The sequence below is a fragment of the Sprattus sprattus genome (assembly GCF_963457725.1).
Source record: "Sprattus sprattus genome assembly, chromosome: 5".
Classification (NCBI taxonomy): domain Eukaryota; kingdom Metazoa; phylum Chordata; class Actinopteri; order Clupeiformes; family Clupeidae; genus Sprattus; species Sprattus sprattus.
In genome coordinates, this window is record NC_137924.1 from 20,832,967 (window position 1) to 20,860,307 (window position 27,341).

Below are 27,341 nucleotides of genomic sequence, written 5' to 3' on the forward strand. Positions count from 1 at the left end.
GCATTAAAATAAAATAAAAATGATGGAAAACAAATAATTGAAGGGGCATTTAGAATAGATAAAATTTGTGATCGCGATTAATTTTGATTAATTTAATCGCGATTAATTTTGAGTTAACTATGACAAAAATGCGATTAATCGCGATTAAATATTTTAATCGTTTGACAGCACTAATATTAAACACACTCTTTTAAAAATAATAGTATAAAAGGACTGGTAAAAAGTGCTAAACAATAAGTGCTAAAAGGTGAAGTGTTAAAAAGCACACAAACAAGGTGAAATTATAAAAAAATATATAGATAAATGCTAGGTAAAAGAAGTAATGAGTAAAAAACACAAATTAAGAACACAAAAACCAACACAAATAAGAAGATACCAGTCCTTATAAACTGAAACCATACAGAGTATAAACATTTAGATACATAATTAATTGATAGTTAATAATTAATAAATAGTTAATAAATACTTTATCAAATATAAAACTTAAACAAGGGGAGGGAAGGAAACAGACAGGGAGACACAAGGGGGTAAAACATTTTTATTTTTTAATTCACTTTTTCATTGAGCCCTGTGGGCAAAAGAGTATTCAGTTTAAAATCCACAGCCGCTCTGCTCTTTTTCTCTGGGCTGTGGACCAGCCTTGATTCCCCTCCAGACCACAAGTCTTGAGGTGTGCAATGTTGTGTGTTTGAAAGTGAGTGACGAGGTGTGTGTGGAGTTTATTGTTTCGTATGTTTCTGAGGTGTTGTCTGAGTCGTATGCGGAGTGTATGCTTTGTTTCCCCAATGTAATTATGTGGCAGATGGTGCAGGTGATGGCGTAAACTAGGTTGGGGGTGTCTAGATTAAGGGGGTTGTTGGGGGCTGAAAGGTGGCTGTGGATGTTGGTGATGAAGTGATGGGGCCTGAAATATATGTTTTCTTTGGGAGTGGGGGGCTTGAGATGACGGGTGAAGGTGGTTCTGACGAGTTGGTCCTTGAGGTTTTTATTGCGTTTGTATGCAGAAATTATTGTAGTGTTCTGAAATGCAGGGAGTGTTGTTTGTAATGTAGTGAAGTTATGTTTCAGTTTGTGGTGTAGATGTTGTGTGTCTTTTGAGAAGGTGGTGACGAGGGGTAGGATGTATGTGTCTGTAGGGGGGGTCAATGTTAGGGTTAGGAATGATGTCTGGTATAGGGTGTGATGGTACGGCTGGGCTAGGGTTGAGATCTGAGTTGGGGTTAGGATGTGGGTTAGGGTTAGGGATGTATTCAGTGTTTGATGGAAGGTGTGGGTTGGGAGGTGTGGAAGGCTTGAAAAGTGTCTGAATGGGCCTGTGTGTGGCTGGGATGTTGTGTGTGAGGGATGTTTGAGTAGGTTGGAGCAAGACCGGACAGTGTTTTGTTTTTGATGGATCGGAGGAAGCATTTTGAATAATGGCGTGTATGCAGGGCTTGAAAGAGAATTCTAATGGCGTGGTGGAGGTCTGAGGGGAAGGAGCAAATGCGGTGAAAGCGGATAATTTGTGATTTAATGATTGATCTGAATGTGTGTTTGGGGTGGTTGCTGTGTTTATGTAAAAGGGAATGTGTGTCTGTGGGTTTGAAATAAACTTTTGAACCGATGGCTTTGTGGGTGGGGGAGATGGGGGAGAAGAAGATGGTGGTGTCTAGGAAATGTATCTGTTCTGGGTGGAATTTGGCCTTGAGTGTGATATGTTGGTGATGGGAGTTGAGGGTGGCTTAGAAGGTGTCGAATTCTGAAAGTGAGTGTGGCCAGGCTCCTATGATGTCGTCGAGGAATCGGAAGTAGAATATGGGTTGTAGGGGGCATTTGGCGAGGGCGGCTTGCTCCCACTCACTCATGTAAATGTTTGCATAACTGGGGGCAAATCTTTGGCCCATGGCAGTCCCATGAATTTGTAAAAAGAGTTTATTGTCAAATTGGAAATCGCTGTGAGTGAGGCAGAGTTGAAGTAATTGCAGGAGGATGTTGTCTGGTCTGTCTGGGTCTGGGTGTTTGCTGAAGGTGGTGCGGACGGCTTGGTTGCCTGTGGTTGTGTCGATGTTGGTGTATAAACTGTCTACATCTAAAGTGAAAAGATGGGTGTTGTTTGGGACTACCATGGACCTGATTTTAATGAGGAAGTGGTCTTTGAGGTAGGAGGGATGTTTGGTGGAAATGGGGTTCAGGTGTGCGTCAATAAATATGGATATGTTGTATGTGGAGCTGTTGCAATCAGAGACTATGGGTCTACCAGGAGGAACTTCAAAGGGAATGGTCCAGGTTTCTGGGGGCTTGTGAATTTTAGGGAGGAGATAGAATTGGCGTGGGCGGGGGTTGTCTGGGCCGGAGAGGAAAATCTTTTGTTTGTGATTGATGTAACCTTGCTGGTAGAGGGTGGAGAGGTGGTGACAGATCTGGGATTGTGCTGAGGGTTGGGTGGACTGTGAGATGGGCCGGTAGTGTTGGATATTGGCTTCGGTGAGGTACTGATGGGTGTCCAAGATGACAATCTTGGATCCCTTGTCAGCTGGCTTAATGATGATGTTTGGGTTATTGCAAAGTTGTTTGATGGCCTGTTTTTCTGATGGAGTGATGTTGTTGACTGAGGGAAGGGGAGGGGGGCCTTCTAAGGTGAAAAGTGAGGGTTTTCCTATCGGTTTTGAGGTGCTTGAGGAGAGAAGTGTTGAGTTTAGAGGAGGGTGGTTCCCAGGTGGAAGGGTAAGTGAAGGGAGTGGGAGTTGTCTGTGTCAAAGTAGTCGTGTAGTTTGAGGCGGCGGTGAAAGTTGTGAATGTCCCTTCGAAGTTCCTCCTGGTTCTGGCGTGTGGTGTGGGGTATGAAGGTGAGACCTTTGTCCAAAAGTGACTGCTGTGAGGGTGTGAGGTGGAAGGAAGTGGAGAGATTCAGGACAAGGTCATTTAAGGGAGTGAAGGTTGATGGTGGGAGATGTGATTGTGAGGGGGCGGCAGTTTGACGGGCGGCCAGGGTTGTGGTTGGAGCTAGTGTAAATTTAGGTATGTCTGCCAGTGTGTGAAAATTGTCTGTGCTGTGGTGGGAGTCCAATATATGTTATCACCTGTTGGGCCCTATCTTGCACCCAGCGCAATTGACATTGTCACCGACGCATGTATCATTCCTATCTTGCACCCGGCGCACAGCGCGATTTTCCCTCCAGAGGCGCGTTTCGAAATGAACTTGCGTCGACATGGGCGGGGGCGGAACAGAGAAGGCGTTTCTCTGGCGCAATTTGTATTTTGCAGTTTCAAAACAATGCCGTGCGCAGTGCGCCATTGACCACAAAAAAGCTGGTCTAATGTCAGAGGCGCAATGTCTTAAGTCTGTAACGCGTATTCAGAACGCTATTTTAAGGGCGTATGTGCTTGCCCGCACAGTATAGGACCTATAAGCTACACTTTACTTCTGTCGTTTACACGAGAGATTTACACCAATTTTTTGGCAAGCCATATATAATTACAAGGAAAATAAAGTATTTACCACATGAGGAAATCATTGTGATATCCGTATCCAAGATATTTTAAAACTAGGCATACATCTAGCTTACACATTGACCCAAATGATTCAGGTTAATTGAAGCTGCGTGACATTTGATTTATTGTATGGCTTTGTTGCATTTATTTTATGCCAGTATTATTATACATCTTGTAAACTCATCTCTGTGTATGTGGACTTTATTTATGTACCTTGGGTTTGGTCAGCTGGTGCACTGGGTTGGGTGCCGATTTCCATGCCCCCAAATCCCTGCACGCTCTCAGGCGTGAGGGTAGACGTGGCGATGTCCTCTGCTGCCGTCAGATCCTGGGTCGAGGCAGATCCACCTCCCGTGAGGCCACGAGAACGTGTTACCTTCCAGCTTGGATGTCCCATGTCTCCGGACGTCATTATAGCGTTTTCGGCACCGTTTTCGGGTGCCCCGTAGCAGAAACAATCACGGCAATATCTTCCCATGCTTGCTTGACTTTGCTAACTTTTGGAGGGTCTCTCGCATCCCCATATATATCTATCTCCCGGCTTTTTACAAAGCCATACAATAAATCAAATGTCACGCAGCTTCAATTAACCTGAATCATTTGGGTCAATGTGTACGCTAGATGTATGCCTATTTTTAAAATATCTTGGATATGGATATCACAATGATTTCCTCATGTGGTAAATACTTAATTTTCCTTGTAATTTTATATGGCTTGCCAAAAAATTGGTGTAAATCTCACGTCGGTCTCCTCGGCTGTGAACTTTTCCGGTCTTCCACCAGGTAATTCCGCCATCAAAATAACAAGCCGCTATGGACTATGCGCTCCTCGCTCTTAAAGGGAATGTGAGATGACGCTCGGATTGGTTTATTGCATATTACGCCCAAACCACACCTATGGCTGAGTAACCTCCTTTGGACCAACCCTTTTGACACTTGCGCTGGACGCAAATGTGTGTTTTTTCCGCCGTTAAAATAGCAACTGCGCCATAGAGCCGCCCACACAGCTACTTGCGTTTGGCGCCGTCCTACTTGCGTTTCTGATCGGCAAGATAGGGCCCGTTGTCTGGAAGAGGTGTTGGGGGATAGCGGGAATGTGGGGGAAGTGTGATGCAATGTATTTGTTAAGGTCTGTGAGTGTTTGTTGTTCTTGTGGGGTGAGGTTGGGAGAGAAGTTGATGAGAGGGATGTGTATGAGGGCATTGGGGAAGACTTTGGAGGCTTGTTTGTATAGGGTGAGTAATAGTGCTTGTAGCTGGTGTCTTTTGATTTGTGATTTTTATTGTTAATGCCTACTGAAATGATGACTGAAGATGCGTGTGGGATGATGTCTGTGTGTGCAAGCAGTTGTGCAAAGTGGTAGATGGCTGCTCCGGGGTAGCTGTCTATTTGTATTTGTGGGTGAGTGAATGGGGGAATGCGGTTGAGGTTGGAGTCTCCTAGGAAGAGGATGGGTAAGTGAGATCTGATTAGCCATTCCTTTAGCTTTCTGTTGGGGGCAGAGGTGGCATGGTAGGTTGAATATGACAGAGGGATGTTCTGGGGATGCTGATGTAGGGAGGTGGATGGGAGTGTTGAGGGATTAGTCTGAGTGGTGTGTGGTGAGGGGGGGCGACCCCGGCAACTCCACAGCTTGGTGGGTAGAGGGCTCAGACACGGTACTGAAAAGTTGGTTGACTTTCTTAAACCGCTCCTTTATCAGCGCCCTCCGTTGCTGCGGAGGTGCCGGTGAAGCCCTCTCCTTTTCCTGTTCCTGTTGGGAAGATGGGGAGAGGGTGAGGAGATCTGGTGTAAAACTCACTGCAGGGTTCTGAACGGGTGTGTGTGTGTTTGAAGGAAGAGGGTCAGGAGAGTCTGGTTGGCTGTGTAGGGTGTGGTGAAAATCTGCTGTGGTGGCATCTTTGGGATGTGGGGTTAGTTGATGTGAGGGAAGGGTAGTTAATGTAATTTATGGGAAAAGTCTGTTGAATGTTTTGCAGCATTGAAGGGGGAGTACTGGTGAGTAGGGCCAATAGTTTTCCGCGTCAAAAAAAAGCAAATTCCGTGTCACGTTTTTGGTAATTCCGTGATTCCGCGTCAAAAAAATAAAAACAGCCGTATAATGCCTTTCTGCACGTTAACTGTATGAAAAACTCTGTTGATAGTGATGTTGCCTAGCAACGCTGTTTGCTTGCGTGCAGCACCCACAGTTAAGATACTGTCGAGTTCAGTTTGTCGCTAAGTAGTTGACCATACTGTGCCTTATACATTTCCAATGCTTAAATCATCATTGTTCGACCTGTATGTGAGGCATTATGTGCATACTTAATGAAAGTAAGGGTTTTCATGAAGTTGCTTCTGTAATAGATCGTGTATTAATACCAAATTTTGGGCTACCTGCTCGTGCTATTAGTAGTGATTAGCATGATGCTAAGCGGAGATTTAGCCATGTTCTGTTCTTATGTTGATACGCTGTAATAAAGATGGGTTCAATCCTGTTAAGATTTCGACTGGATGAGATATGAATGAGATCCATGTTGCCTAGTGTAATGTCCACTATTGTATGTATCTAGTAATATTAGTTGTGTAATTGTTATTGTGTAGCATAACTCATGGTAATGTAATTCAGTGCAGTGCTAATTAGTCCCCATAAATTAGACTGCTTGGTAACTCAGTGAATAATACGTGCCCTTCTTAGATTGTTGTTTGCCAGCCATCAACACAACAGAAGACTTAACATTTTTAGTTTTTAATGCGATTGGGAAGATGAGCAAATTAACGTGACTACCGTTGAAAAGGGGGGCGTGGCCGGAGCAGAGTTCAGCGCAGACGTGACATTTTCTGACCGCTTTTGTTCTTTAATTAATGTTTGTTCATTGTTGCGATCGTTGTTGTGTTTATTTGAAAGAAATTCAGTCTTACAGGGTAAAATACAGGGGGTTTTGGGCGATTTTGATGCACAAAATTATGTTTCCGTTTGAAAAGTTGCAATTCCGTTTTCAGTGGTCCATTCCGTTTCAGATGGTCCATTCCGCGTATTCCGTCCGTTTTCCGTTTTCGCGGAAAACTATTGGCCCTAGGTGAGGTGTCAGGGATAAGTGTTTGTGTTGTGGATGTGGGTGGTGAGGTGGATGGGCTGGGAGGGGGGCTGGGGTCAGACCTCAGGTGAGTAGGAGAAAGTGGAAATTCTTGAGGGTCTGAAGGAGAGGGAGGGAGAATGTTGGGTGGTGTATGTGAAGTTGTCTGTGTGGCCAAGGCCAGGGTAGTGGGGAGACTGATTGCTTGATGAGATGTGGTTTTTGGTGAATGTGTTGTGGATGTAGATGGTGAGGCGGATGTGTTGGGAGTGGAGATGGGGTCAGACCTAGGGTGAGTGGGGAGGGATGGGAATTCTTGATGGTCTGAAAGAGAGGGAGGGAGGGTGTTGGGTGATGTATGTGAAGTTGTGTGTGTGACTGAGTTTGGAGAAGTGATGAGTGGGACAGAGGGCTTGATGGGCTGTGGTGAGTGTAGTGTCTGAAAGTCTGAACCTTTTTCTAGCCCAGCCACTGGCTATTTGGAATGCTTGGCTATTGTAGGGATATGTTGTCTGGAGAAGGGAGGAGATTTTTGAGGTGTAAGTGGTTATGTAAAATGTGCAAGTTTTGGTGCATCCAGAATGTTATAATTTGGTCACTCAGCACACGTCCCCAGGACGTCCTTTAAAAACGTCCCCGTAACCTTTACCTGCAGGTCCTCTGCGTGACGTTCGCATGAGCCTTAAATCGGACTTTTAGGGAACGTTATAATATGGTCACTCAGCACACGTCCCCAGGACGTCCTTTAAAAACGTCCCCGTTACCTTAACCTGCAGGTCCTCTGCGTGACGTTCGCATGAGCCTTAAATCGGACTTTAAGGGAACGTTATAATATGGTCGATCAGCACACGTCCCCAGGACGTCCTTTAAAAACCTCCCCGTTACCTTTACCTGTGGTCCTCTCCGTGACGTTCGCATGAGCCTTAAAACGGACTTTTAGGGAACGTTCTGATTTGGTCTCTCAGCACACGTCCCCAGGACGTCCTTCAAAAACGTCCCCGTTACCTTTACCTGTGGTCCCCTGCGTGACGTTTGCATTAGCCTTAAATCGGACTTTTAGGGAACATTCTGATTTGGTCTCTAGGCACACGTCCCCAGGACTTCCTTCAAAAACATCCCCGTAACCTTTACCTGTGGTCCTCTGCGGGACGTTCGCATTCGGTCCTTCCAAAACGTCCCCTTGACGTCTTCTGATGGTCCTCTCTGAACCAGAGGTTCCGCTAGAGAATTTTTTTTTTAATTTGCACGACATTTTAATGATAAGCCGGCCAAATATCTATTTGTGCTTCTAAATAAGCCTATTGAAGAAAAATAATGGCCTGTGTAGCTTAAATAATAACAATCAGGTAGTTTAGAATGCAACATGTTTATTTTCCTAACTTTACAATGGGAAACAAAAACATTAATGTCTGATGCACGTCAATAAGTGGCCTTTAATCGCAACCTGCTGTGGCGTTAAAATGAGCGCCGCAACATGGTCATTGCTCTGTTCAATGAGAGCAGAGATTCTAAAATTATTCGATCCTCTTGTGAATCCTTTGCATCGCCTTTTCGCAGTGCTAACAGAACATTTTACTGTGACTATCAATTACCTCGCACCTTAGCCAAGAGAACTTGTAACTCCATAACGACATAAACGCCTGACATTTCGGCCTTTTGTCTGGTGAAGCTGTTCGAACATCTAGGGCTTCAGGTATTCAGTGTTTGGAGAGTTCACTTTCTACATGAACTAGTTCAGTTCATTGTCCATAATTTAAAATTTTGAACTAAGTTCACAGCTCCAATTTTCAATATGCTGCAAGTGCGAGCTTTAATTTTCCCAAATCTCTGTCTGCAATACCGCTCTCGGCTCCTACACAACTTCGGCGCGCTCACGCGCAAGCATAGACAGTAATGAAATGAAACACGTTCAGACGCAACACTACAGGTATTACAGGTTCATCCTCGTCAGACGGTTTACCCTCATCAGTTGTGTTTGGCCTCTGAAAAAAAGCTTTTAAGGCTAGTCTGCTTGGCCATGTTGGATCCTTCTCACTCAGTTCGCTTCTTGTTTGTAACCGAGGGTTTGCGCTTTATTTAAAATGCAGCATATGCGTGTTGTTGAATAACTTTCTAACGGCAGATTAGCCTGTTCCTTTCAAACATAATAAGGGAAGTGCACGTTTGCTTTATAGGCCTAAATATTAGGATTGTTGTCAAATCCAGATTGTGTTTGCGAGACGGGTTTTTTTAAGAAATTCCAATCAGACAATTTGACCGGTGAGCTCTACGTTCTGTTGCAGCATCTTTGAAGGCCTGTGGAAAGCTCAATGTTAAAGCTAGAGACTTGATAGACTTTCCTATGTATGCATTGTATTGGAATCATGCGGACATTACATTTATAGCACAGATCAGTAGAGAAGCATTCATAGTTTGGCTAGTTATTCTGCCTCCCTGCCCGCACGTCCGTGACGTGCCATGGATGTTAATTTAAAAAGGGAGCATTACGGAAAACCCTCAATGCGTAGTGACTGAGATCGCTACAATATGCTTTTTCCTCAAACCCTTGGAAAAAAATGACTACGTTTGTTGGCTGTCTCACACTGTGCTAAACGTGTTAAAGTGACAAAAATAATTATCAGATAGTGTTAGTACAGTAGGTAGAGAAGAGGTTTAGTAATAGGAAAGTTAACAGTTCAATTCCCAAGCCTCGCAATCAAGTTTGTAAGCGCGTGTGTCTGTGTCTATGTATATCATGTGAAATGTGCTACATAAATAAACTTGAACCTGTGTCTGTGTGTGCCCTGTAAGCAATATGACGGCTCCGCGATCTATTATTTTTTATTTTTTTTCATTTAGCTCAGCAAAAACGGGCGTTACCCCCACCGTGCCTGCTACGTCCGCGGTGCGTCCTTGAATAACGTCCTTGAATAACGTCCCCAGGACGTCTAAAACACGTTTCCCAGAAGTCACCACAATGCCCTCAGGACGTTCTTGCAACTTCCTGCAGAACGTCCCCAGGACCTATAGAAACACGTTTTCCAGACGTAGCCGCAATGTCCTGGGGACGTTCTTGCAACGTCCTGCAGAACGTCCCCAGGACCTATAGAAAATGTTTCCCAATTGTCACCGCAACGTCCTCGGGATGGTCTCGGAACGTCGTGCAAAACGTCCTAGAGTTGTCAAGGGAACCATACACATTTACGTTTTTAGAACGTCCAGAGAGACCATTACAGGACGTCGAGGGGACATAATTTTGCTTACAGGGTAATGAATGTTGTCAGTTTATGTACTTGTCTGTTCATGCCTATGGGAAAAATGTGTGTATGTTGTACTGTATCTATTATCTGTTTGTGGTGTGTGACTTGAAAGATTTTGAAGTAATGTTTTGCTTGCTGTCCTGTCTGGGGGTCCGGTTCCTGTCTGAGTGTGTTGGTGTATATGTCTGGTTGTTGGTGGGAGTGTGAGTGTGTGGGGTTGGGGTTGGGGTTGGGGAGCCGGTTGTTGGGTGTTGAGATATGCTTGTGAGTGAATGATGGATGTGGGATGGGTCGTCTGTGTGTGATTTGTCTGTGGTTTGTGTGTGTGGTTTGTCTGTGGTTAATGCGTGTGGTAGTAGTGTGGGGAGTGGGTAAGAGTGGTCTTGGGGTATGTATGCAGGATTGTATGCGTGGAACAGAGTGAAAGGGTAGAAGTGGAGGAATTTTTCTTGTGTAATGGTGGGAGCGTGTTGGTAATGGGTGGCTAGGTAATGTGGTGTTTGTTGGTGTAGGAAGCAAAGATGTGGGCATTGCGGGACGTGTGTTATTTGTAGGTTTGGGAGGCATTGGAAGGGAAGGAAGAGTGTAGGGAGAACACAGCTGAGGGGTCGGGCACAAAGTGTGGTGAAGGTGGTGTGTGGTGAAATAAAACAAAGATCAATGGTACAATAAAAAAGATATAAATAAGCCAAAAGACATTTAAAAGGAAAAAAACTAAAGATAAGGTGGGAACAATACAGGAAAGGGTTGTTTGTAAAAGAAAAGAAAAGGGGGGGGGGGGGGGGGGCAGAGGACAGTTATTCTGATTGAGCGAAGTGGGGGGTGAGTAAAATGTGTATTTATTAGTCAGAAAATAAAAAATGGGGACCAAATAACTGTTGGGTAATGTGAGAAAACAAAAAGTTTGGACAAACAGGGAGCTGTTGGGTCAATGAGTGGTGAGGCAAGGAATGGCGTGGCAGGGGAAATAGACAATAAATGTTAAGGGGGAACAGTGGGCCTAAATTCTGGCAGGGGTGGGCAAATAGAAATAAGGGAGCTAATAGGGCAAACTAAGGGTGGCTAAAACCAGGATTTAAAACAATGCTGTACAGATAATAAAACACGATTTAAAAGCTGTGGGTGTATCTTAAAAAGAGAGCAGGAAAGTCCAGTATTGGAGGTGGTCCGTTTAAAATCCAAAGAACTTTATTAAAACAGCCAATCCAGTGTTGTAGTTGGGCTTTTAAAAGGAGTATTAAAACATCCAGTAAAAACCAGGACCTCAAACAAGGGGTTAAAAAGAGTCCGTACCTCAGTTGAGGTTTTTTTTAAAAGGTTTGAAAAATCCTTAAAAAGGCTCTTAAAAAGTAAAAATCCACACTCTTAAAAAGGTAAGAAGGTAAAATCTCCACAGTTAAGATTTAAAAGGCAAATTTAAGAACAAACGCTATAATCCAATTGGGGTTTTAAAACTGTTCAGCAAAATGTTTAAACCTGTGTTAAAAGGCCGACGTTTCAGAGATCATCTCCTTCATCAGGGTAAGTGAGCTCTGGGGGACTGCCAATGGAAACTAGCCTTTAGGCTACAATTGGGTGCATTTACATTTGAATGTTTATTAATGTACAATGTCCCTCTTCAACAAATAAACAAACTGAAACTGAAACCTCCTGTGCCTGCATTGTGAGGGTGTGGCTACATGTGTCTAGTGGAAGTGGCGTGGTCGCATCCGGTGTATTAAGCTCAAAGCAGGTGAAGAAGCAGTTTAGCACCTCAGCCAGCGAGTCATCACGGTCGGCTGCAGTTAGGTTGCTGGACCTGTAGTTGGTGATGTGTTGGACCCCTTGCCACACCTTCCGTATGTTGTTGCTGCTGAAGTGGTCCTCAATCCTCCTCTTGTATATTGTCTTGGCCTCCCTGATGCCCCTCCTCAGGTTGGCTCTAGCAGTCCTGTATTGTGCCTCATCCCCAGACCTGAAGGCGCCGCTTCTCTCCTTCAGCAGCACTTTTACTTCTTTTGTCATCCAGGGCTTCTGGTTATGATACACCCTGATGCACCTGTTCACTGTGACAGTGTTGACACAGTGTTTGATCAGTGTTGCCAAAAAAAAATCACAAGAAGTCGCTATTGGTTCACTGGAAAGTCGCCAGAAGTCGCTAGATTGCGTAATGACGTCATGCGGGACGTAACCACGCCCACCACGCGCGTGACGTAAACACGTGGCCAGGCGGAACTGACCTTTTTGTAAATGCTAAAAAAAAAAAAAAGCGCTATACCCACATTTTACCAATAGATGGCACTGTTTTAGCATGTTTCAGCTGTGAATTCTCGTGACATTTATGAACATAAATTCAACATACTTTCGAAATTGTCTAAACGGAATTTATACAACACAAAATATGCACTTTCAGACAAATAATGCCATTAAACATGACAAACGTCAGTAAACAGCTGGACAATGCTTTGAAATCAAGTTCGTTTTTTTTAGGAAACGTCAGACCAGTTATGTTTTCAAACGTAATGTTCTATGTCTATGCCGCGGAGCATGTCGGGGCGAAATTCTCACAAGAACTCAAATAAATGCCCCCCTCAGATATCAAAACACATTTGGGGAAATTGATGACAGAGGCACTAATTTGTATTCTAAAAATATTGATGAATGAAAAATGTTTTGGGCTCCAGCCAAAAGGGCACTTTTTCTCAACCAGGGCACAAGTGGTGGTGCTTGGGGTCTATCTATGCACTTGCCTGCTGCAGTGTATGTTGCGCCATTGCTGCATAGCTCTGTCTATTGCAAGGTCAGAGCAGCCTAGCAACTTGCCATCTGCTTAAGTGCAGCAAAATTTGAAGGTACTCGCCTTCAATTCATGGAGCAGGGCCATGATGTAGCGCACACATCTTGTGCGCACACATCTTGCGCGCACATTTGCTTCGTCCTGGGATGGGAGTTTGAGCTCCTCCACCATGGACTCCAACAGCACAAGACAAGTGAAATTGTCGCTAGATTCGGCCAGATTGAGCCTGAAAGTCGCTAGATTATTTTTTTTGTCGCCAGAGGTGTCCAGAAGTCGCTAAATATAGCGACAAAGTCGCTAAATTGGCAACACTGTGTTTGATGTAGCCCAGAACAGTTAAGGTGTACACTGTACACTTCCAGGTCCTGGTGCTAGAAAATATCCCAGTTGGTGGTTTCAAAACAGTCCTGCAGCTGCTGAGAGGCATTATCAGGCCAAGTCTTAATAGTCTTTGTTGGGGGGGGGGGGCTTTTTTCTTAAGGGGGGTTGTATGACGGTAAGAGAAGCAGGGACATGTGATCAGACAAGCGAAAATGGGGTAGCTGTGTAGCCCTGTAACCATGCTTGATATTTGAGAAGGTTTTACCCAGAGTAACGCCCGACTCACATTGTTGCGTTGGAAGGCGTTGATGCAACGGACGGTGGAGGAGGAGTCTGGCGCATGGGGTTCTGCTGATACCGGAGACGTTATAGCGAGATGGACAGGTCAACAAACCATTCACGTCACTAGCAAGCTTTACCCTGTGAGTAGTAGCATGCTATTATTATATAGGGTGCTAAGACACCTCGCAAATCCTATGATACGTATTTTTCAGGTACAATAAAGGGGTTTTTACATTGTACAGTGTCTACTTCTCGGTAACTTTAAAAAAATCTAACCAAAAAAAAGTCAAACAACCAACTTGTAGGTACAAATACGACCATCTACGGAGTTTGGTAAGCCATTTTTTTTTTTTTTTGAGCTTGCCGCTGTGTAGACGTGAGCATATACGGGATATGATTGGCTAGCGCCTGTGCTGTCAGTTATGCATGAAAGGGAATTTGATTTGCTGACGCATGCTTTGCCTCTCGAAAAGTTCAACATTCTTCAACTCTTGCCGCATGCAAAGCATGAAATGTAACGTACGCAAACCAAACGGAGCCACAATTCAGTTCGGCAAAGGATGACGTCACCCCATTCAAAGTGAATGGGGATGCGTTAACCCTGACGCATCAACGCCTTCCAACGCAACAATGTGAGTCGGGCGTAAGTATATGGCAATGATAGTATGAACGTTCTGCGTATAGCCCTCTCAGTGGGCGACATGAATTGCGTATTGCCCTCCAACTACATTATTCGGGAGGAGATTTGAGAGCAGGAGAAGGAGCAAAGAGGAGAAGGAGAGAAAAACGTCAGCTTTGGCGTATCAACCTCGCTATTGCTCTGTCATTATGCCAAAGCCTCAGTTTGATATTTCCCGGCATGACCTCACTCTCGGTTAGTAAGTTGTTAGTATCGATTCAGTATTATGTCATTTAAAGCATAGTTAAGGTACAGGACTATTGACCAGAGTATACTGAAGCTATTAAATTGATTTGTTTTCAGATTTTTTTATTGATTGAATGTAATTTATATCACATACCAAAAGAGATGAACTTGCTCCTTAACTGAAAAAATATTAAAGTTGTGTATGCCAAATAAAAACATAGTTGTCCTGAAAATATTCCTAATATTATGTTGTAGCGTTTATTTTTAAGTTTTTATTTATTTGCTTGTAAAAGAAAATTACAACCTTTTTTGCCTTAAGTTTGTTTGAGACTCTAGCAGGGACCATATACAACAGGTAAAGGGGGAAGTATTTTTGTGTGTGTCTGCTATATACGTAGTGGTGGTAAGCAGTATTGGTACCTTGTGATATTTGGTAAAGTAAAAGCATTAAGAGAAAAAATAATAGGGGCCCAAGAATCGTACCCTTGGGATCTCCATTCCGATACACAATTTCATGGCTCATCTCCCTATTCGGTCCCAGGAATATCTGGACCCATCAGATCTCATTTTGCCATAACTTGGGTCAGCATTTTTTAGATATGCTCTTAGGTCAATTGGAATCCAATGGCTTTCATCTAGAACTAAATGAATTTAATGCAATTTTACTGGCAGAGTCAGACTTTGAGAGAGCATGTAAATAAAAATACAGACATCGTCAGAGAAGGCTAAATGCTTAGAAAGGTAGTCGGTTTATTACATTTCAGGTGAGTGATTATCATAACCTCCACAGACAGATTTTTTTTTTTTTTTTTTAAATAGCTGGGAGTCTTCTTACATTTCAGGCATATGCTGTAAAACAATCTCAGTTTGTCAAACTCCACAATTTCCACCATCTCTACCGATTTACTTCGATACATTGTCTACTTCTCTCAACACAAAAGACAGTGACAATTTTGAACATATTTTACAGCCAGTACCGATTGACAAAGCACCATTTCAGTTGTTGCATCAAAAGCATTTATTTATTTATTTTAAATTAAAACGTTAACATAATAAAATAAAAGTGGTGCTGCCAAAAATAAACACATTGCTATTTTTCCACTGTTGTGTTCCAACTCTTCAATGTATTGCACTAATCATACAATGCAATGAATTAAATCAGTGAATCAGGTTGACTCTTTGGTGACCCAGGTTAAGCATGTGATGATCTCAGACTGTGGATCCAATTGCAGGACAAGGAGACAGATGTATGTGCAATATAATAATTTTACTGTTTTGGGTTCGGTACACGTATCGGCAGTCCATACACAAGTACACAAATCCCAGTAGAAAACGACAGCGGCAGAGTTCGTAGTCAGATCTGTCCAAGGCTGGTACATGGGCAGGCAGTCGATGATGGAGCAGGGTATCCAAAAAGGGAAAAGACAAAGAAGTAATCCGTTGATTATACGGTAGAGGTCGGTACCCGGGCAGCCAGTCCAAGATAGGGCAGGGTATCCAAAAAGGGAAAAGCAGAGACGTAATCTGTTAAACAAGCAGAGGTCGGCAACAACAGATCTATCAAACACGGGCCATCGCTGGAACGCTAGAAACATGAAGAGACTTAGACCAACTGACGGCACTCCACACAGGGGGAGGTCACGTGTGGACAACCAAACTCAAACCTTATGTGCAGGCCGGCTAGTGGGTGCGGGAGTCCGTTGTCGGTTGGCCAACCTTTAAGACTGGACCGCGTTTCTCAGGAGCATATCCAGGGCTCCCTTCCAAATGCGGCGACAATGGTGGATGAACCTCACAGCAACAGAACTGTAATTCCTTATAAAACGTCTATAAAAATTAGCAAAGCCCAGAAAGCGCTGTAATTGCTTGCAACTAGACGGAGTAGCTCATTCTGTCACTGCACTGACCTTAGTAGGATCCATCTCAATGTTATCCTTCGATACAATGAACCCCAGGAAAGAGACGGAGGGGACATCAAACTCACATTTCTCTGCTTTTACAAAAAAGCTGTTTGGCGAGGAGGCGTTGAAGAACTTGCCGGACGTGCTGAACATGTGTCGTCTCATCCTGTGAGAAAAAAAGAATGTCATCCAGGTAGACAAAAACGTAACGGTCAAGCATGTCTCGGAGGAGATCATTGACCAGAGCCTGGAAAACAGCTGGGGCATTGGTCAAACTGAAAGGTATCGCGAGGTACTCATAATGACCACTAGGAGTGTTAAAGGCAGGCTTCCATTTGTTCCCCTCCCTTATCCTCACGAAATGATAAGCGTTTCTTAGATCTAGCTTGGTGAAGGTCTTGGCGTTCCCCAACAATTTTAAGTCAGAGGACATCATTGACCAGAGCCTGGAAAACAGCTGGGGCATTGGTCAAACAGAAAGGTATCGCGAGGTACTCATAGTGACCACTAGGAGTGTTAAAGGCAGTCTTCCATTTGTCCCCCTCCCTTATCCTCATGAGATGATAAGCGTTTCTTAGATCTAGCTTGGTGAAGGTCTTGGCGTTCCCCAACAATTTTAAGTCAGAGGACATCATTGACCAGAGCCTGGAAAACAGCTGGGGCATTGGTCAAATCGAAAGGTATCGCGAGGTACTCATAGTGACCCCTAGGAGTGTTAAAGGCAGTCTTCCATTTGTCCCCCTCCCTTATCCTCACGAGATGATAAGCGTTTCTTAGATCTAGCTTGGTGAAGGTCTTGGCGTTCCCCAACAATTCAGAGGACATCAGAGGGAGGAGATACCTGTTCTTGTTGGTGATGCCGTTCAAAAGAATGCGTTCATTGAACACGTTCATTTTTATGAGAATGATGACCTGAACGTAACTTAATAAGAAATAATGAATTTCAACGGTGAACAAGTTCATATTTTCTGGGTCCGGTGCAACTGAGGTCTAGCTAAAACGTTTCAGAATGTTTTCCTTCTACTGAGGAAAGACGCTGTCTAAATTGAATGCTTGCAACCTGTCATTGCTCAGTACCTGGTTAAAAAGGCCATAGTAATTATTTGTTAAGTTGCCAGGACAGAGCATGTTTTGGTAAATGACCATATTTGGTAACTGCATTGGTCATGTGATAGTGTTTTGATTTCTCTTCACGACTTATTTAGATGGAGTGGCAGTTAACTTCTGGAATATTTTCACATAATTGAATTTTGCACTTTGTTGAAGTTGTGTGCGTCCACGTAGCATATTTGTAAGTTTGACTTTGTAGCCTACCTTGTCTTTAGGTGTTTGTTATAGTTTAGTTTGCTCATAATTGCTAAGAGCACTGTCACTTAATTAATCTAGCATGATGGTACTGTTCGTGAACTCGCTTAGCATAAACTGCTAATGTACAAATACGAGTGTTACAGGGTGCACCTTTGCTAACTTTTAAGCGGTCTTTCATTTAGTGTATGCTCTTGTATCTTAGATTAAGCCAGTCGCATATCATTGCTTATGGAGGTGCATTCCGTTAGTTCCCTTTATAATTCATTATTTAAATGGTACAACAGGGCTGGGTATCTGATAACGTTTCCGACAGTAAAAATCTTACCTTTTTGTGCAAACTATGTCCTCCTGGAGAATTAGCAATTATTAAAATAAAAATGAAAATGAACTGAACTGAACTATGAACGAGTTCAGAATTTAATTGGTGAACTATGAACGTGAAGGATTCATATTTACTTGTATGAACTAAACTTTGTACTCGTTCATGAGAGGTGTGAACATGCACAACACTGCTGGCGTTACTGTCCTCCGCAGTTAAGTGAAGACTGTCTACTGGCCAATGGGAAGGAACTGGAAAGAACAAATGTTGATTGTAGAATTTATATATGTATGAGCTGATAGTTGGTATTCTGGTCTTTTGTGTAAAGTGTGTGTATGTGGTAGGAAAACAACAGGCAGTAGTATGTTGTTTTAAAAAGGGGAACATTTTATTGTAGTCATCATTGTACCGATTGCTTGACCAAGAACGTTTTACAAGAACATTTACATCATATCAGTGATACGTCTCATGCTCATGTATTTTGTGTTGTTGAATCCCATGTTCCTGAAGCTTTTGTACTCTCCAGGCCTCATGTACATCATTTTGCCTCTGAAGTGGGGCTGCTCATACATGAGCCAGTGGCCATCCATAACGTTGCAGGACATGCAATCAGACATACGGTAGCGATCCATGATGGAGTCACAGTCATCATTCAGCTCGTTCATCTGACCGCCGAAGTTCTCCTTCTCGTAGATCTTCATTCTGTACTGTCCTCCGTGCTGTAGACATAAGATGCCATAAAAGATGAGTTCTCTACATACAATTATCATAATAATAATAATACTCATAATTCTGAATTTATTTACCATGGGGATGCTGCGGCAGGATCTAATACAGTCATTCCAACTCAGCATATTCATGTCGGAATACTCGCCCCTCCTCATGAAGAACTGGTTGCCAATGAAGTTGGGACGGTCGTAGACCATGAAGCAGCCGCTATCCACCTTGCAGGAGTGGCAGCGGCTAAGGTGGGAGTGCATATCAGAACAGTCTCCCATGCACTCATAAGAGCGCCCCTGGAAGTTCTTGTCCTCGTAGAAGATGATCTGTAAAGAATTGAAAAATTGTATGTACATTTTCCTTAGTAAGTAAGGCATTGTTTTCTGTAGAAGTAACCTAATATCATTATTAATAATTTTTAATTAGAATTAGAACTTTTCCATTTTGGATCGTTCAAGTGGTGTAGAGGAGTGTTAGTGTTGCCCTTGTGTGACATACCCTGCCAATGTGTGTTAGTGTTGTCCTTGTGTGTGACATACCTTGCCAATGTGGGTTAGTGTTGCCATTGTGTGTGACATACCCTGCCCATGTGTGTAGGTGTTGCCCTTGTGTGTGACATACCCTGCCCATGTTGATGGTGGAGATGTCTGATGGAGTTTTAGGACTGATTGTTCACGACTGATGCACTGACATCCTGGTGGTTTAACTCTTACTTTTATACCAAACCAACGTAAAAAATATGTTGTCTATTGTATATAAAACCCTGACAAAGCAACCACACATTGAGGCCTGCCCTGCAGGGACAGCTCCAAAAGGTTTGCTATTTTTCACTGTGTGCATTTCTATAGCATGTGTGTTAGTATTGTTTCCACATGAAGTAAAAAGAAGTTTCTACACACATCACTACAAAACAAATCACCTCACTTTTCACCATACATGATATTACATTTCAGCGTTAGGGTTTATGGGGATGAAATTATTTGGATTTAAGGTTTTTCATTATTACACCAATGTGATAATATAGTTGCACCCCATTATTACACAAATAGCTCTTGAGCTATTTACTGTATGCTAGTGTGCGCTCTTTAGCTATTTACTGTGTGCTACTGTAAACTCTTAAGCATTTTACTGTATGCTAGTGTGAGCTATCAAGCTATTAACTGCATGTTTACTCATGCAGTATGTGTTTGGAGGGTTATGGAGTGTAATTTGTGTCATCTTTTACATTTGCATGTGTAGGTATATAGTGTGTACAGCAAATAGTGTGGAGATTTCTGTGAAAGAGTCTCTTTTCCAAAAGACATGCCCTTGTGGAAAGGCTTTGTATTGAGATGGGAAGGAGTGTTAACAGCCCCCATCTGCATCTGCATGGTTTAAGGTCATTAGCCCTCCCACTGAAACCTTTTGGATAATACTAATGACATGGACATAAATGTTTGATAGCAATTTATTTGTTTATGTGAATGGAGTGATTCAGTGTTTTTATGCTTATGGCACACCCAAGGCCTTAGAGAATCAGCTCAAGTGACCAAAACAGTTTGTCACTGTGGGTTAGTATATGTTTCTGCACATATTCCAGTACAAGTAAAAAAAAAAAAAAATGCTTATGACAGTATGATTTTGTTTAAGAGGGATTTGGGGAGAGAAAAAAATTAAAATACGAAATACATACTACTTACACAAAAAAATGTGACTTTGGAACCACTGTTTAAAGCTGCTTACATTTTAAAAGGTTTGTCAGAACCACACGTCAGTGCCTGAGTCCAGCTTTGGCCTCCTGGGGGTTAAAGGTCATAAAATTTATATAATTTAATATCAGTTAATTCTTATACTGAAATGTTGTGAACTGACAGTGTAGTGCAAAGGTAATAGAGATATTGAAAGTGAAGCACAATATTGGGATTGTATTTTTAGACTAATGAAAAAAGGTAAAAATGTTGAGTGATGGTGTGTGTGTGTGTGTGTGGGGGGGGGGGGGGGGTAGTTGTTGATAGGTATCTGTGTACATATTTTGGTGGAAGTACTTAAATGTAACCTACTGATGAATTAGGGAAGGTGAAATACAGACAGCGAAGAAAAAACTGGGGTGCGATGGCAAGGGTGCAGCACAGGGGAGAGGGCCGTAGTTCAAATATGGTAGTGTGGATCTGAATGAGGATTGTTTAAAGCTGTTGATGGTTTTATGATCTCAACAAAAGGGGAGCGCAGTCACAATTTGAAAAATAAGATCACAGAAACCCCAGACCACAACTGCAAGATGGTAGGAGAGGTTTGGATTCAGAGAAACCCCCTTAGAAGTAACATCAGAATGTGTGCATGATTGTGGAGCTTGGTCATCTGTGCTTCTTATAGGGGGCCATTCTTTGAGTGGATAACTGATTTAGCTTGATTTAACAGTTAATATGCTGATGTGGTCTGGTATTTTTGCATTCTTTAAAGCTAATGTCAGATGTCGTCAATGCAACATGTCCCCAAACCTGCTCAGTTGCTGGCTTGTTCAGTAACGAAACTGGATTGTATCATATTATTATAACCTGTAATAAGAAGCCTTTCCCAGCCACACCATTACTGGAGTCAGCCAAATAAGAATACCCTTTCCAGTATAATAAAGTGTAATGAAGGTGGACCTTCAAGTTTTTTTGAAATGGAATTATTTGCCAACAGATCTTATATAGGCATATATTTTAATTGTTAATTATTTAATTAATTTGTTTGGAATTAATACTAAATCACAAGTAATAGTCAATGTTTATAACTAAGCCGTATGTTATAATAGGCCTAATGTTCTAATTGGCCTAATTTTTATTTCCTTTGTTCTTTTGCCAGTTGTAGACTTGTTGGTCATGGTTTTGAGTCGTAACACTTATGACCTTTCTTAACAACACAGGAACCAAATGTATATTGTATAGGTTTAGAATGCCCTGTTTGCTTGATCAAGGACAAAGATCTAACAATTTTCACATCTCCCATTTTCTAAACCACTTGGTATTTGTTCTGAACCAGACACATCCTGTAGCTAGGTTTATGTAAGGGATAATGTATTGTCCGGAGGTCATTCTACAAAAATAATTCCTGACGGGGCGAACAACACCCCGACGCGCAGCGGAGGGTGTTGTTTTGTATCGAAGGGAATTATTTTTGTAGAATGACCGACGGACAATACATTATCCCGCTTATTATACGGGTGCTTGCCAAAAACGATAGAAGACATTCCTCCAACATATCTCTTTTTAATGATTTAGGTGCCGTTTCATGTGTCCCGTTTAGAAATAAATAGTTCTTCAAGCAAATAGAACTTTGAAGTTTCAGGTGTTGCATAGCAACCCATTACTTGCTGACTTCAAATTACTCTCTACTGTTGCGTTAAAATGACTGGACTTCTGGCGGAATGATATGAAAGATGTGAATTAGAAGTACAAAACCCGTTGCCAATGACAGCGGTGATTATCTTTCGCAGAGGTCTGTTAGCAGGAATTAATGTATGGGTATGACGTAGGGATGGCCCATTCAAATCAACGGTACTTTTTGGAACATTCTGAAGAGCCGTATAATAATAATATTTATTCTATTTAGTTACTTAATTTAATTAATGACTTACTTTATTACTTACTCCTATGTGCAGAAAGCACCAGCATTACAGCTAGTTACAAAACAATATTCTCACTTTGTATGAGTAGTTAAAGGTATGACTGTGCTGTGGGTGTGAAGACTATTTAAATCTCCTAGAGCAGAATTTGTAAAGAAGCCAGTCATGGTGTGGTCTGTGACCATTGAGGTATTACCAGTTTCAGCTTGTCTTAAAGCCATCCACAGACTGACATAAGAAATGTTTATTTTCAAGCTTTGGTTTTTGGTAATCTCATGAACTCCATGAACCACTGTCGTCAAAACCTGCTAACATCTGATAATGGAGAAGAAAATAGATGGCTCAGGATATCTTACAATGCAGTTTTATTTCTTGTTTCTACTCTGGAATATAGTTCTACTCTGGCAACTATATGGTTTGCGTATGCATTTAGATGGTGGCCATAAACATCACTATTCTGACTCCGTCTTAGTCATTTGTCAATAGCCTGCATGACTTAACTGGGTTGGCAGAAAAAGATCCATCAAGATGGACTGTATTTCACATATTTTTTCAGGTTTTATTAACTGAGACTAAGGAGTCTTGGCTGCATTTAGGTGTGAATTATTAACTTGTCCTTTTTATTTATCTAAAATTATGGCTTGCACCTTGTGCAGATATGGTTCTCACAATTACTGGGATGTGGCTATAATGTGAATTTAATGTAAAAACACTGCCTAACCATTACCAGTGAATGTTGTTTTTGGAACAGTTTATTTAGTACAAACAGTTCAGGTAGATAAACATCTGAGACTCAGTTTAACAATAATCGGTGATGCGTTTGATGGAGCTAATTCTCATGGTTGTGCCCATGTCCCTGAAGCTCCTGTGTTCTCCTGGCATCATGTACATCATCCTGCCTCTGAAGTGGGGCTGCTCATACATGAGCCAGTGGCCATCCATCACGTTGCAGGACTGGCAGTCGGCCATGCGGAAGCGATCCATGATGGATTCACAGTCCTCCATCAGCTCAGACATCTGCCCGACGAAGTTCTCCCTCTCGTAGATCCTCATTCTGAACTGTCCTCTGTGCTGTATTGGAGATAGGTCAAACTTAATAGTTGTAGTTCCTACTACAATCAGCTATATATCATGTGGACAGAATAGACAAAATATTGATAAAACAAATTACCATTGGGATCATACGGCAGGACTTGATGTTGTCGGACATCATGCCCATGCTCTGCATGCGCTGCATGTCAGTGTACTCGCCCCTCTTCATTAAGAACTGGTTGCCCCTGAAGTCAGTACGGTCGTACACCATGAAGCAGCCGTTTTCCACCCTGATGGAGTTGCAACGACTGAGGAAGGACGTCATGTCGGAACAGTCGCTCATGCACTCATAGGAGCGACCCTGGAAGTTCCTTTCCTCGTAGAAGATGATCTGAAAATACACACACGAGAAGGAAACGCTGTTAAATTGAATCTTCCAGATTTCCAATGATGTTTTCAACCTTGATAATCTATCATTTAATTTGAATACCACCACAAGCTTACACGACAGTACCTCGATAAACGAGATACATTATCACTTATAATGTGTAAATACTTGTAGTGATTCCATACCCTTCCCATGATGATGTTTTAAGTCCTGTCTCACACCTACAGTGCAACCTGTAACACCAGCTGCCACTTTTATACCCAACTTAGAACCCAAACCATCTGTGGCACCATTGTACTGAAGCCCTGACTCATCAGCATACAGTGTCAGAGGGGTGTGTTCTTTGTCAAAGCGCACTATACTGTAAAGGGTTATTATTTGATGTTGGTGACGAGATGACCCATTTCCATATTGTTCTATGCATTGTCTGAAAGCATAGAAAATTCTGTCCCCTGGAAGCATTTACTTGAATCTTTTCTTTTTGGGCCACAACAAAATAAACACACAGTGTGAACATATATACAGTTAAAACTTGAAATGCCTTAGCCCTACTCTTACAACAGATCTGGAATTTCTTGTCTCGAGAAGAGGATAGTTTGGACAAAAAATGTAACCCGAAAAATACAAATATACTAAACCATGAGAGTGACAAAGTGACTTCATACATTTGAAGCCTGTTTTTTAATTCACATATGATGAAACTTTGAAAGAGGGAAGTGTTCATCTACACAAGTCCCTGACTCTTCACTCAGGAAATGAAATGGAAATCTCATATAGTTGCCAAGCTTACTGTGAAGGTGAAAAATGAAGCATAAATATATAAGTATATTTTTATGGTTGAATCTGAAATTGATTTTCATGTAGCTTAGTTATGAGGAATTATTTTCATTTCATGTTTATCTCAGTTTACTGAAAGGTTCCTCTCTGGTGTGTGTCACTATTCATAACTAAATCTAGTGGGTATCTGTCGTGTATGTCTCGGCAGTGTAGTGAAACCTTATCAGGCAGACCGAGCAAATACTAAGGCAAATACTCCACACATTTTAAACCACAATTATGACATTATGTTGCTTCCACATTTTTTGATGGTGTAGGTGCTTTATGTGTCACTTACAAGTGAGGGCAAAATAATTGGCTTTATTTTTACATAATTAATTTATTCATTGATGTTGTTAACATAATTTATCATATTAATATCATACAATCAGTCATACAAGTCCGACGGCACTTTAAATTCAGTACATAAGCATCTATATATGTAGTAACATATAAGCATCTCCCAAAATGGCAGAGTTGACGTGAATTAAACTAGACGTAACGCAAAGCGTTACAAAATATGACCGCCGAACTGTTCAGTAGGTTTTGGCACAGAATGAGTCATGGTTGTCAGTGTGTTTGTGTGTTTTTATGGGTTTTGTGTGTGTAAATTGGTTTGTATTTCATTTTTATGTATTAAAGAAATTATTTGTGATAGATTTTGATGATTTGGTTACGTAATGTTTTGTGTACTACTTTTTTGTGGATTGTTTTGGTATATTTTTCTTTTGCAATGTAGTTTGTTAAAACAGGTCAAATAAAGAGGTGTGGAAACAAAGTGAAGTTTCCAACCACGAGGTGTGCAAACGGCGTCAAAACGCATCTTCCACTCAAAATGGCTGACTTCCTGTGGACCTGCCACCATGGCGTCAAGAGACTTTTTGGGCCGTCCATGCATGATGAAGACGTGTACCGAATTCCGTCAAGCTTCGCCAAAATAACCCCAATGCGCAGGGGTTTTTGCAATGTTCTAGGGGGCGCTACAGAGCCATTTTGCTCCATCCATGGACAAAAATTCTACCGAAGCTGGACGGTTACAGGCTTGATGTCCCTGACAAATTTGGTAATTTTTCGAGCACTTTGACATATATTCGATTAAAACACCTAATTTTTGCTTTTTAATTTTTAACTAGGTGGCGCTATACATGTAATGACTGGTTATGGTAGGGGTTGTCATGGCCCCTTGACACAAACATACAAGAACAATTTGGCCCTCCAAGGCCCTACGGTTCTCGGGATATTCGAAGAAAACTGTCGCGCCACCTATAGGCCAGTTGGTGTATAATCATATAAATCAATTTATTGCATGCCCCCCCAAACAGCAGGTCTGTGATGAAAACAGCAGGTCTTCTTTTATTTCAGTCAGTAGAGTTTAACAGTCGAAAAGTCAAGACTCTAAGCAACTGATATGCAGTTAACCAACATTATAATCACATAAATGTAAAGATGCCATATATATTCTGTGCATAAACATACATACAATATCAAATACATGAAATTGCATTTCAGGCAGATGGGATTCCTAGCGTAAGCTTATGCTCCAGAGTGGAAACCACTTAACATTCATGATATGAATCACATTCGAACGATGCAACATTGATCATACCCCCTACCTACACCCCCCACCCCCGACAATCCCTCTCTTTACTCTGTCATGAATGACTTGAATTAATATTGTGGTGCTTACTCTCAACAGGTCTTCTTACGGTGGCTTTCTCAAAAAGTTTGAGAGTGATATTCTTTTAAGCTAAATCTATGTATATGAAAAGGCAGTATGTAAATCCAATGAAAAATTAATGTATCTTTCCACTTGGAATGGAATACATTGTTTTACTTTTAAGTTGATATTTTAGGTAGAATTAATTGATACAGATAATTTCAAGTCAAATTGTCAAGTTATACTCACTTGCACTCAGACTTTATTTGCAAGTTGTGCTCTTTGCACTTGTGAGGACATTGTGCTACAGTGAAGGTTTTAGTCATTCACACATTGGCAGGAGTGCTCTGACCAAGTGAGCTTGGAGAGGCACAATCAAGGATGGGGGAAAAAGAAAAAAAGAGTAACAGTACAATAGAAAAGCAGGAGTGTATATAAAATGCACCATAGCTCTCTGTGCCATGAGACGCCAGGACTCAGGTTGAGGTTTTGCAGTGAAACAGGGTTTATTATGGAATACAGAAGGGGAGCAGGACACACAAAAACAGGTTAGACTAATGAACTAACTTGACTTAACACTGAGTCACACTCAGGAACTCTAAAACAAGACAAAAGACAGTCTCACTCTGTTTAATTCGTGCAAGGGTGCGTAACAGAACTGTACAGCTCGTAGCCGGACAAGAAAGTTACGTAAGACCTGGGGCCGTGAGCACGGACTCCGGGTAAAGCAGGCGTTGGATCCAGGAGGCACGGAACTCTGGGATATGTAGGCGTAGGAACCAGAAGGCATGGAGCTTGCTGATGTGGAAGGCAGCGGACAAGGAATCTTGCTGGGTGGAAGCCAGCAGACCAGTAACTCGTAGAGGCTGACAACTGGAGGCGGCATCTCGGGAGCTATAAGTGATTTGAGGAGCTGGTTGCTCGGGCATAAACTCTGTCCGTGTATCGACCAGACCAGACACCAGAGTGAGGCAAGTGAAGAGTATATGTAGGGAAGTGCCAGGTGTGTGTGTGGTTCGTGATTATGTGATGGGAATTATGTGCAGCTGGGAGTGCGAACGTGACTAATGCGGAGATAAGACGTGCAGCTGGGTGAGAGTGTGCTGAAGGGGTATGAAGTGAAACTTTATTTGCTCGCTCAAATTCATACTTTTGGCACTGTGTGGGCAGGAACCAAAGCACACTGCATGAAATAAGGGATTTACGACAGTATTCGACCCTGTGTATTGCCGTAGAAGCCCACATTGGTGTGAAAACCCCCCCGACCCCTTCCCTTGACCAGGCCTAGGTTTTGTTATGTTAATTGAATTGACCTGGATTGAAAACAACCCCCCCCCTCCCGCCAGGGGAGGCACCCCGTCACTGCTTCACTGATTTAAAAAAACCTGAAAGTCACAGGTTCGATCCCTACTAGTGGCAACCATGGAACCAAGTTGCTTAACGACTGTTAACGACTCTTAATGACTGTTATCAGAGTAAGCCTGACTCTGTATAATTACATGCCAGAAACGAATCTCAAGAACATTAAGGTGAAATAATAATATATAAGTTAGGAACATTACACATAGCCTAAGTTAAAACTTTTAAACACATACCACCATAAAC

At 42.2% G+C, this 27,341-nt stretch overlaps 3 protein-coding genes across 3 annotated transcripts in view; all 3 read right to left on the reverse strand.

Moving 5' to 3' along the window:
* LOC308365203 (gamma-crystallin M1-like) overlaps positions 1 to 27,341 on the reverse strand; it is a gene marked incomplete at its 3' end in the record, with an annotated part of 50,548 nt that overhangs the window by 13,622 nt on the left and 9,585 nt on the right. The gene's annotated exons all lie outside the window — the stretch shown is intronic.
* LOC308365184 (gamma-crystallin M3-like) lies at positions 17,981 to 18,613 on the reverse strand (the record flags this gene model as incomplete). Its single annotated transcript, XM_080838538.1, has 2 exons — positions 17,981 to 18,256; positions 18,344 to 18,613. The coding sequence occupies 2 exons, from the start codon at positions 18,611 to 18,613 to the stop codon at positions 17,981 to 17,983; spliced, it is 546 nt and encodes a 181-aa protein (XP_080694664.1).
* Positions 22,642 to 23,266, reverse strand: LOC308365205 (gamma-crystallin M1-like; the record flags this gene model as incomplete). Its single annotated transcript, XM_080838560.1, has 2 exons — positions 23,015 to 23,266; positions 22,642 to 22,914 (listed from the first exon to the last, which is right to left on the reverse strand). The coding sequence occupies exons 1-2, from the start codon at positions 23,216 to 23,218 to the stop codon at positions 22,642 to 22,644; spliced, it is 477 nt and encodes a 158-aa protein (XP_080694686.1). The 5' UTR covers positions 23,219 to 23,266.